At 31.7% G+C, this 12,227-nt stretch overlaps 2 protein-coding genes across 6 annotated transcripts in view; one reads left to right on the top strand and one right to left on the bottom strand.

Annotated features, from left to right (window-relative positions):
* The window catches only part of LOC126745984 (rap guanine nucleotide exchange factor 2), a 244,093-nt gene that overhangs the window by 94,636 nt on the left and 137,230 nt on the right, over nucleotides 1–12,227 (bottom strand). The window lies entirely within an intron of this gene.
* Nucleotides 9,737–11,031, top strand: LOC126747440 (uncharacterized). Its single transcript, XM_050456132.1, has 3 exons — nucleotides 9,737–10,137; nucleotides 10,199–10,306; nucleotides 10,513–11,031. Exons 1-3 carry the CDS (start codon nucleotides 10,063–10,065, stop codon nucleotides 10,798–10,800), a joined length of 471 nt encoding a protein of 156 aa, XP_050312089.1. The 5' UTR covers nucleotides 9,737–10,062; the 3' UTR covers nucleotides 10,801–11,031.

Genomic DNA, 12,227 nt, shown 5'->3' with positions numbered 1-12,227 from the left:
AACTCACATTTATTGATCATATTAATTCAATTTCTGTGAAAGCATCAAAATTGTTAGGGCTTCTTATGAGAAACTGTTCATATTTCTCAGTCTCTTCAACAAGAAGGGTTTATTGCTCCCTAGTAAGAACTATATTGGAGTACTGCTCTGTAGTTTGGTCTCCATACCACCAGATTCATATCGATACTTTAGAAAGAGTTCAACATAAATTCCTGAGACATTGTGCTCATAGAACTTTAACTGTTATTGAGAACCATGACTATTCTTATATTGAAAGTCAATTATCTATTCCGACACTGTCGCGACGCCGTAATATTTCTGGTGCTAGTTTTATATATAAAATCGTTAATAGGCTTATTGATTGCCCTGATCTGTTGGGTCGCATACGATTTAATGTTCCTCATCACGGGTTGCGCCATAATGTAACCTTTAATATTCCATTCCACAGAACATTCTATGGAATTAATAATCCTATGGATAGGTATATGAATTTGTTAAACAATTTGAATATTGATGTGTTTAACATAAGTTCCTTAATGCATCTAAAGAGGTCACTTACTTCATAATTGTGCATAAAATTTTGTATTTACATTCTTGCATAAAAATTATTAAGGTTGTTTCTAGTATATGTAATATAGGTGTTTTTTACTTTGGTATTAGTTTTTTAAGTAGGTTTAGATTATGACAGTTGTTTATGTAAATATTATTGCTTTGTAAAATTTACAGTTAATGGGGTTTTCCCGTATTATAAATAAATAAAAAATGATTAACCTTTTTTTGTTGTTATTGTAAAGAAAAGGTTTTCAATTTTATTAAAAATATATTTTTTGTCTTTCTCTTTAACATATGAGTCCTTATGGAAAAATCCATTTAATTTAAAAAATGCCGTATTTAAAAAAACAAACATGCTGATGACAGCTTAAATACGAAACGTCGGTTTGAAAATCTGACGACATCATTTTGTAAAACAAAGAAAGTAACAATAAGAATGAGTAACTTATTTTATTATATCTATTCAAATAGAGTCGTAAAAAAATAAAAATGACTGCGAATATTCGTTTTTTTCCAGATCAGTCTACACTTATATTTTCGTTTTGCATTTAACAAGATATACCTGCATCATATTATTTATATTCATATACAGTATCGGACAAAAATTAAGCGACGCTATAATATTCCTAAAAAACTTTGTGACTGTACCTCATATATGCAATAATATAGTGTCGTCAAGGCAATAATAACCGTCGCCAAATATCAAATACTGAGTCATAAGTATTATCATATCATAAACTTTAGGTAAGTAACCTTCTGGATTTCACAATATATGGGCAGATGCATCAAAAGCACTTCCCAGTAAAATATGAATAATATTTTTCTATAACTTCTCCACTTTTCCGAACGCATTTTGATGTGAAAATACAAATATAATTTTGCTGTTTTAATGCAAAAAAGAACTCGGCATATCATGAAAATGATGATAATGCTAAAAATAGAGGGAGAAAGAAGACCTATTTCCAGATAACCATCCAAAAGCTAGAATCTTATCACATTAGAACAACTGCGACAAGATTCCATTAACATTTACTAACAAAATCAACCATAAAACAAATTTGTCGGATGAAATCCCTGTTTTCACTAAAACTTACCGATTCCCCAAGATGCATCAAAAAGAAGTTAAAGAACAAATTTCTAACATGTGAGAACAACGAATCTAATCCAATATGAATAATTGTCCCTAAATGTAAGTGGAGAGTTTTCATCGTGTTTAGACAATTAAACGATCATACAGTAGGAGATAAATATAGCTGATGTTCTGGACGAATTAGGTACAAGTCAATATTTTACAATTTTTCATTTGGCGAATTGTTTCCACCAAATTAAGACTGATCCCCACAAGCTCCCAAAAAATTGCATTTTCCGCAAACTTCGGGTTTTGTCGAATGCCCTTTGGTTTGAAAAATGCACCTTTCTCTTTCTAAAGAGTAATGGATAACATCCTTTAAGAACTTTAAATTCTCTGAATCCAGAATTTCAATTTAATTTTTTCTTCAAGAACTTAAAATTCGAAATTTGCGTTGTTTATCTTGATGACATAATAATGTTTAGTACAACTCTTAAAGAACACATTTCTCGTCTTAGGCAATCCAATCCAATCCAATCATATACTTTATTGTCAAAAAATTACAAAATTTTGTAGACAAAGCTAATAAACTTTAAAAAAACATATAAAAATAGAACAAAACACACAAAATAAAAAAATAAAAATAAATATACAAACAAAATTAATACATGCAAAACTGTACAAAAACAATGTACCTGGTCAATATACATCATAATGTATAAAATGTCAATAAAAATAAACACAATAGTCAGTAAATTAATTAAATACAGAATGAAAGTGCAATTTATTTACTAAAAAAAAATAAATAAATAAAAAAACTAATATATTCTCTATATTAAGATATAAAAAGAGCCAGTGTGTGTGTGATACCCAAAAAGTTATCCTAGAAAAAAATCTTCCATTGCGTACAAGGCTTTTTCCAGAAAGCACGCCTTCAAAGCATTATGAAATTGAGGAAAAGAAGTAATTGATTTAATTTCCAAAGGCAAATGATTATGCACGCTTTTTACTAACTCGGACCGAGGGGTTTGCAGATAAAGATCATGCACTGCATTGCCAAGTGAATAATTGTGAGACGGCCTACTTGGCATTTCTGACTTATGTTTGCGTACTAAGCAAATAGATTCCAATATGAATAAAGAGAGAAGAGTAAGTATCTTGTATTTTTTAAAGATTTCTTGACAGTGAGCTCTGCTATTAAGTCCAAGCAGATACCGAACTGCTCTCTTTTGGAGTTTAAAGATGCGCTCAAATTGAATCACACCGCATGTGCCCCAGAATGGAAGGGCGTAACGTAGATGTAACTCAAAAAGGGCATAATAAACTGTTCTTGATGTTTGAAAACTTAATTCCCTGGAAACTGATCTTAAGGCAAAACATGCTGAACTTAATTTTTTATATAAGGCATCAATATACAAGTCCCATTTTAGGGAGTAGTCAACATTAAGTCCCAAGAACTTCACACAGTTGAACACACAACGTTGAACACAGATTCAACGACGTCCAAATTGGTGTTGTTAAGTACAAAGGGTTGAATAGTAGTTTTATATGAAGACTTTAGTTTTTGAGACATTTAGGCACAGAAGATTAAAATCGCACCACGATTTAATGGTAATTAAGTCATTAGAAATAGTAGTATGTAGTGCCCTAGCATCCGGATTGCTCCATGTCAAAGTCAAAGTCAAAAAAATTTATTACCAAAAAAATAGTTATAAATATAATTAGCTACATGAGAAAATAAAATTGACAATTTTTGGTAAAAGGAACTGCTTCGCGATTATATAAAACCGATAGCGCAATTTGCGTGAAACAGGCCTTGAAAACATTATACATAAACACAAAAAAAATTCCTAATTAACCTAAAAAAGAACAAAACTAAAACTAAAACTAAAAAGGGCAGAAATAAAAATGGCAAAGCAATTTGGCTGGCATGCGACGGAAGGTAACAAGAATAGACAAAAAAGAACCACAAAAGAAAGATTGGACAGGCCAGTTTATCTTTGATCTTAGTTGATTTTGCAGTTTATACTATTAGTCATACTACTAGGCATCTCGTTGGGAGTCGAGAAGAATTTACTTAACCTTGGTGTAAAATTTATTAAATGACAAATCTTTAATATTATTTGGCAAGTTATTCCACATTGTAACTCCGACAACTGAAAATGACTTGTGAAAGTTATTTGTTCTATGTTGAGGTATCCTAAAATTTCGAACATTACGAGTATTGTGTAAATGCGAGAGAGTAGTAAATAACTTATTTAAATAAGGGGGTTGACCCGACTTTATTATTTTATATATAAAGGCATATATGTGTAATTTTCTTCTCCTTTCCATATTTAAAATAGAATTTATGTTTAAATAAGGTGTGATATGCTCCCGATAGGCAGCGCTATTAGAAAATCTTATACAGCTATTTTGCAATTTTTGTATAGATCTAGAAAGCTCAGATGTTATAGAATTAGAATATACGATATCACCGTAGTCGAGTACGGAGAGAATGAGGCTATTGCAGAAAGCCAAAGAATCCAAATTGGTGAGGAGTAAGAATTTTATATTGAAACAGAAACGATAAGAGCCTTTTTTTAACCAATAGTTCAATGATCTTTGATAAAGTGGGAAGGAGTGCGATTGGGCAATAGTTTGAAGCTTGTTGTTTATCTCCTCCCTTATGCAAAGGAATAATTATTGCAGTCTTAAGGCAGGTATAAAAGACTCCATTTTGGAATGACTTGTTAATTAAGTTTGTTAGATGGCAGATTAAAAAACATTTTGAGAGTGAGCCCATCTGGACCAGATGATGATTTGTTTTTTATTTCATTAATTGTAGTTTGAAGCTCTGTTGATACAGTGGGGGTAAAAAAGAAGCTGTGTAAATTTTCATTTGGGAGATATGAACGAGGATCGTGAGAAGGTGTTATGGTAGCCATTAGGTTTTTAGCTACATTAACAAAGTAGTGATTAAGATCCTCAGGTGAAGTAGGGATAGTGCTAGATGAAGAGTCTTATTTCTTAATTCATTTACAATAGACCATGTTTCTTTGGCAACATTACTTGATTCGATCATCTTTTTATTATAATAAATATCTTTTGCAGCTTTTATAGTCTTATGGTACATTTTTCTATAAAGCTTGACATAGTTATGAAAAAATACGCGGTCTGTAGCGCATGTTTTTTGCAGAAACACGTAAGCCTTTAGTGGTCAATGGCTTATGATGTTTAATTTTGATAGGTCTAAGAGGAAACGACTTATCTGCAATACTTGATAAAGACTTTATAAAACTAGAAAACTCACCATCTATATCGTCAGAAAGAAAATCCCAATCAGCCGTTTGGCATAAGTTCTTGAATTGTAAGAAATTATTTTTGCCAAAAACACGGCTTAATTTACGTAACGTATTTTTGCCTTTAGAATTTATGGAAAATTTAGTTAGTGCAGCTTCATGATCAGAAAATCCGGAATTAAAAACCGTACAATCTACGAGTTCAGGAGCAAAAGATGACACGACATAGTCGATGGTACTAGAACTATTTCTAGTTATTTTGGTAGGAAAGTTAATATGCATTACTATACCCATTGAGACGAAAATAGAGTGAAGAGATTCTTGAGCAGCACACACACTGGAAAAATCAATATTAAGGTCGCCACACAAAATTAATTTACCTTTTAAGGGCAAGGATTCTAGCAAGCTTAGTAGTTTCTGAAGGAAAGTCTGTAAGTCAGCGTCAGGTGTTCTATATACACAAATAATACTCTTTTCATGGCTTCATGAATCCAATTTTAAGATGCAAATGACCAAATTTGAATTTCTTGGGAAAGAAGTTCAATATCTTTGACATGTTGCTACGTCAGATGAAGTAAAAGAAAAAGAAAATGAAGAAAATGAAGTCAAATAAAATTTCCTCTATACAGAAAATTCCTAAAAAATTATTCCTAAAGAAAAATCGCTCAAACTTCAAAAGAAAGAAAAGCATTGATTAAAATTCGCTTTGAATTTCAAATTGATTTCGCTAAAATTACTAAGCCCTTGACAGCTTGTTTAAACAAAAATTCAACCGTAGTTCATTCTCCAGATTTTATCAAATACCTCGAACATTGTAAACAACTACTTATTAATACACTTGATTCTTCAATACCGACTTCTATTTTGACCGCCGATGTCAGTCATTTAGCTACTGTAGCCGCTCTAGCTCAAGAAAATGTCCCTCTAAAAGACACTTGGAACTTCTTAAATAAGGAAATTAAATCCTTTTCGCTTCTGTCATACTCAAGAAAACAAACAACTCAGCATGTTATAAAGAATTTGGACTTGAAAATAGATTCAACAGTTGTGAACCGTTTTTCTCATGCAACCATCAAAGAACTAAAAGCCAAAAACTGTAATAGGGCTTCTTACGTAAGAAAGTTGAATCTTTCAAGCCTCAATTATGTATAAATGTCAAATATCAAAAATTCCTCCGAATAATTGGATTTTGAAAAGAAATTCATCAGTTGTGAGAGTCGTTCAGCCTTTTTTTATAGAATCACAAAAAAACACAGTTGTTGGGTAGCCAGTATTTTCTCCACTTCAAAAAATAAGCCTTTAAGACCCAATTTCTATTCTATTACATGTAGAAAGTTCATTCAAAAACCAGTTAAAATACTCTTCAAAAGGGAAGTAAGCATAGGAAGACTGACTTGACCATCAACGGCATGGCATAACCTCAAAATCGTCCTCAGGATGAGCATATATTTTGAAGGTCCAAAAAAGTTCTTTAATGCTTTAAAGAGATGGAAGGATAAGGAAAAGATGAATTCCTTCACCAAGGGATGTAACATCTTTAGCAGCCCAAGAGCAGTTAAAAAGTTGGTTTCTACCTGTTGAACACAGCAATAGATCTATACTTTTAAATTTCAAATACCACATCGAATATTCAGAAACCCTCAGAAACAGCGTTTCTAAACATCATTCAAAATAAATAAAGATCCATATTAGTATGTGAATGTCTTGAGCAGTCAAAATACTTGCTGAAGGATAGATCAATCAAGTAGAGTGAAGCCATTTCACTGATTTCTGAAGACGTTTAGTTAGTTTCCAGTATCAAAATCTGTTCGAAGTGCTCAAAAACGTAAACTGAAAGTGTAATTTACTACCTTAGAGAGGAAAAAAATGTGCAGGGTTATAAAAAATATGGGATCTATCATAAGAGAGTGCATTCTCTATCTCCTGCCATTTTGCTGTGATGAACTGAAAACCGCCCTCTTTCTTCACTTAGAGCCAAAAAATCACATACAGTTTTCCACGCACTATAAATTCCAAATTTATTTTATAAAAGAACCATTTCATCACTTATTGCAACACTCTAATCCGAGAATCACACTCTCATTACGTTAAACCAACTGGTTCTTATCAAATTAACTACTAATAAGCAATTTGAAATTGAAAACAAGTGGCACCGGCGCGTTTTTAGTTGGTACCGAAAGCACGCGGAGGAGCAGTAACGCGTGTACTGAAGCATGGTGGTACTGTACAAGCAATATACCCGGCAAAATAATAATTGTTGTTATTAAAAGGAAGTGTTTCCGGTAGATATGGTGATAAAGGTTCCTTAAGGAGATGTAGATTTGAATGATTCATATATGGGGTGTTTCAGGTGGGATTATCTGCATAAACTTAAATTCCTATTTTGTTCACCAGATTACAGGTACAGAGCTGTTTTATGTAAAAATTCACCACCAAAGATAGTTGGACAGGGGATAAATGTGAAAACTTTTAAGAAGAAATCTTCTAGTTAAACAGTTACATGCCATGTTAGAGTTCCTACTTTTGTTTATTAATATTAACATTAGAAAAAATTAATTAAATTCTTAAGGAAGAAAATTCTAAATTGTTTAGAAAGAAACTGGGCGCTTTTATCATTTTATAGCAAAAAATAATTAATAGATATTGTGAATTAACGTTAGACAGTAAATAAACCACAGACTTAAAATATTAAAGTAGTAAAAAGTTCTGAAGATGCAAGATTGAGAAACTTTGAGATGATGCAGTGTTTTTTTTTGTGATATTTTGGCAAAATCTTAACTATTCCACAAAAATTTGATTAATCCACATATTTTTTCTTTACAAATATTCTTAATCACAACCATTTTTAGAAAATGTTTTAGAAAAATGAGGAAAATTGTATTTTCAGAGGGTCGATTTTAGGGTGAAAAGCTTTGTCAAGCAGATGAGACAAAATTTTTCTCGTTAAGTAAATAATATCATAAATTACAAACGGTGGAGAGGTATTGCAAAATATATTGCTGTTTTTCCTCTTTATATCTAAACATAGCCAAAAAGAATAAAAAGCAAGAAACTTCAGGGAGCATGTTTTACAGAGGATATTTGTGAAAAAAAACAGCTTTGAAAAATATCATTCTCATTCTCTCTTATGGCATTTTGTAGGCCAGTTTAGAGTGAAAAAAATTGTCAAAAAATTGAAATTTTAGTGAATTTCCTCAAAGATTGACAAAAAAAACAAACTATAAAATTCAGTTATCTTTAAACCATTAAACAATAGTTATTTTTGAACAATAGAATTTTTTAATGCGTGGGCACATTGCACTTTACCGTCTTCTCAACCAATTATCCAACCTCATAGCCAAAAAAAAAAACTAAATTTAAAAAACCTTCAGTGGTCATTATTTACACAAAAAAAGTTCAAAATAAATATTTCACTCTAAACACTTATAAATCACAAAAGTCCCGGAAAAGAACACTTCGGTTGTTTGTAGAGTACTGCACCCGCGACTACAAAACCGTACTGATAAGAAGATGCAACGCACTAAACCAGAAGCCCGTAACGACACAGAAACAGCCTGATGTAAAACATCTTTAATCTTTGGGGGTATTATAAAAATAGACTGGTTGTAAATATACATACATACGCGTAGTACCACAGAGCCCAGAAGGTCTGCTTTAAAAATGAATAATGATTATGCCGCCTATAGGATGACATTTTTTCTCGCGATGGTGGAAAATTAGTTTATTAAATCATTTGTTGGTCTTTCTTTAAATATTATTATGTGGTACCTAGTAATTAACATACAGATGTTAAGTTTGGATGGAAGAAAATGTATATAATAAGAGATATATTATTGGTATACAGTGTGGCCCAAATTGGGTGTATACATGTATGGGTATCTTGGAAATTATAAGAGATGGAAAGTTGGTTAATGGGGAAAGTTGTAGGGCATTTAGTTATCAATTATGTGCCATTTTCAGAACGAATTTATCTTTTTTCCGATTTTGAAATATTTGGAAAAAATCAAAAAGTTGCATATTTTTTTTTGTTTAGTGCGTGATAGTTCCGGGATGTAGCCGTGTGGTTTCGTTGCGATCATTTTTTGCATTTTATTTTGATGGTTACATACTGAAAAACTGAAAAGTGTTCCTGTGTTTTCACTAGTATTGTTTTTTAAATACTTGTAAAATATGGATGCTAAAAGAAAAGGATTTAAAGGCCGACTTAGGTTAAATGCAGTTAGAAAACGTCCAGGTTCGAAAAAAGGACAAATTGTAAGTATATGTAATTACAATGTTTTTTGTTTGCATAATTATAATTTTTAATGTCCGTTTAAATTACCATTGCTCTTTGGTAAGGAATTAAAAAAAGTACGATCCGCACCAAAGCACTATGTTGGCAGAATCATGACGTGCGCATTGTTCATTTAGAGAAGAACCAATAAAAAAAGCAGGAAATATATTTCCGGAATTTTATTTAATTAAAATAGAGCGTGTGTTGTGTAATAGAGCTCTGGTTTTTTTTTAGACGATTATGAGGGACAAACTACCTAGATATTTTCAAATGATAGTTGGGTTGGGTCCTGGTTGGGTTTATCTGGTACTAATAAATAAAAAAAAACAAATTTATTTGATCAAATATTGTTTTGTTTATTTAGATCAACTCAACTAGGGAAAAATGTTTGGTAATTTATATAAAATGTGGCGCCAAGGAATACCTAGATATTAGATATAGTGTTACATTATTATTCTACATATCTGATAAAAACTCATCCCTCCGATTACCCCATCACAGAGCGCAAAGCAGAAAAAATGGGACGAGAATATAAATTCCTAAAGTTCCCTTTAGTATAATGCAAATTTTGTTTTTATTCAGAAATAATAACATTTAACTGTAGGACTCAAAAAGATACTTTTTCAAAATACAAATTTGTATTGAGACGTCTTTATTCCGGAAGAGCTACGTTCCAATATTTTTTTTATTTCAATCGTCAATTAACAAAAAGCTCCTTGACCATCTAGAGTGATCTATAGATAACAACCCTTCCATTTTCATATAAAAGATCTTAAGATTCGCAATTGCTTATTCTCATACTTAGCCCTTTTTTAATTTTAAAAATATATACATACTCTTGCGCGCGCTTCAACATAAAAATAATATTATTTTAGGTTACATTAAAAATGAAGGACGAATCTACGTCATCAAGTAATTTTGAGGCTATAGATCAATCAAGTGGCAAACCTCTAGACGAGAATGTATGTTTATTTTAATATTCTTTTATATCTATATTATTATATGTTCTAATTATTTTTTTAGAAGACTATAGCAGTTGACGCTAGTGAAGAAACAATAACAGCATTTCTTGGTAAAGAAAATGAAAGTATTGTACGAAATACCCCTAAAACAGTTCAGAACCAAAATGAGGTAAGTTCGTAATAATGGAACTCAATAAAATACGGTACGGTACCCATCTCCCTTATCCATTTTTCTTCAAGTTCCTTATCTAAATTCCGAGAATTCATACAATTATTTTTTTATTGTACTTATTTTACTACTCTGGATATTACCTAATCTTAGATAGTTCATTATTAAAATTAATAGACATGTTTTCTAATTTGTACTTTTTTTAGGAAAAACCTGTTAAATTAGAGGGAAGAAGATTAGTGGATATTCAATATTTCTTGGATTGTGTGAAAAATCTAAATAACCACGAGCCAAAGTTTGGGTGCACCTTAAGCAACATGAATGTCATAAAAGAAGTTAGAAATGGATATGTGTCAATATTTAAACTCAAGTGTGATATGTGTAGAGGAACATACGATGTGCAAACGACAGCCACAAACCCGAATCAAGATGCTGTTCTGGGGGTGATAATGATAGGGGCAGGTTACAGTGCTCTAGCGCAGCTTTCAACATAGAAACTCCTTTTCCATCTCAACGGACATATCGAATTCAGGAAGATATTCTTAGAGAAACTTTTGAAACAATTTCTTTGAAATCTATGAGACAAGCTGGTGAGATGGAAAAGAAATTAGCTAAAGAAGCAGGTGATCTCTCACCTGATGGGGTTCCTGTGATTACTGTCGTAGCGTATGGGTCTTGGGCCAAAAGATCATATAGATCCAATTACAATTCTCTTTCAGGAGCTGCAGCAATTATAGGCTGTAGAACTAAACAGGTAAAAATTGAATTAGCGGTTTATAGTTTTTCGCGAAATCAAAAATGTAAATTTCAGGTCCTTTTTATTGGCATAAAAAACAAATATTGTACAATTTGCCGACTCTCAAAAAATCAAGGACACAATCAGATGCCTAAAAGGCATAAATGCTTTAAAAACTTTGAAGGTTCTTCAACGAGCATGGAAGGCGATATTTTAAAAGAAGGATTTCTCCATAGTTTAGAGCAACATGGATTAATCTACCATAAATTAATAGCTGACGGAGACAGCAATTCTCTGGAAAAAAATTTTAGATGCTCATCCATATAAAAATGTCATTGTGAAAAAAATTGAGTGCAGAAATCACCTTCTACGAAATTACTCCCAAAAAATTCGAGATTTAGGTAAAGACGTCAATGCTGGGCCATTAGTTCTTCGGAAGCAAATAAGCGTAAGTACTTACTATTCGTAGAAAAATTATTTTAGGAAAAATACTTATGTTTCTGGTAAAGAAAAACATATTTGTAGATTTATAACGTTGTTTTTTTTTTGTAGAAAGAACAGCTAAGATTACGATATGCAGTTACAAAAGCTATCGAACATGGAAAAAATGAGGGTGTTCCGATGTTAGAAAAAATAAAGTTGTTAAAACAAGACATAGACAATTCTATTAGCCACGTTTTTGGAGAACACAAACTTTGTGCAGAATTGGGATATTTCTGTCATGAACAATATAAACCCAGTGGTAGCATATTATCAGACTTAAAAAATGACAGGTAGGTTCTAAAAGCCCAAAGTGTAAAGAATTACGGTTTATGACTGCCTTATAAATATTTATAATTTTTTGTTGTTTCAGATCTATACGACAAATTATATAGCTTTATCAGCTATCTTTCAAGAAATAGCGTGAGTTTAATACAAGATGTTGACAATAATGTATCGGAGCAATTTAACTCAATCATAGCAAAATTTATTGGCGGAAAACGCATTAATTACTGCCAACGAGGATCATATCAGGCTCGCTGTTTAGCTTCTGTAATTTCTCATAATACTAAAAAGCCTATATACACGATTAAAAAATTCCTTAATCATAAAAGCCCGATTGGCCTAGTTAAAAACAGGGAATTAAAGAAAAAATATATTAAACGGAAAAGATTATTCCAAACCAAAGAGAAGTCTGGACTTGAT

Source organism: Anthonomus grandis, chromosome 1, assembly GCF_022605725.1.
Source record: "Anthonomus grandis grandis chromosome 1, icAntGran1.3, whole genome shotgun sequence".
Taxonomy (NCBI): Eukaryota; Metazoa; Arthropoda; class Insecta; order Coleoptera; family Curculionidae; genus Anthonomus; species Anthonomus grandis.
Note: the sequence above shows the minus strand (reverse complement) of the source record. Positions and strands in the feature narration are given on the sequence as shown.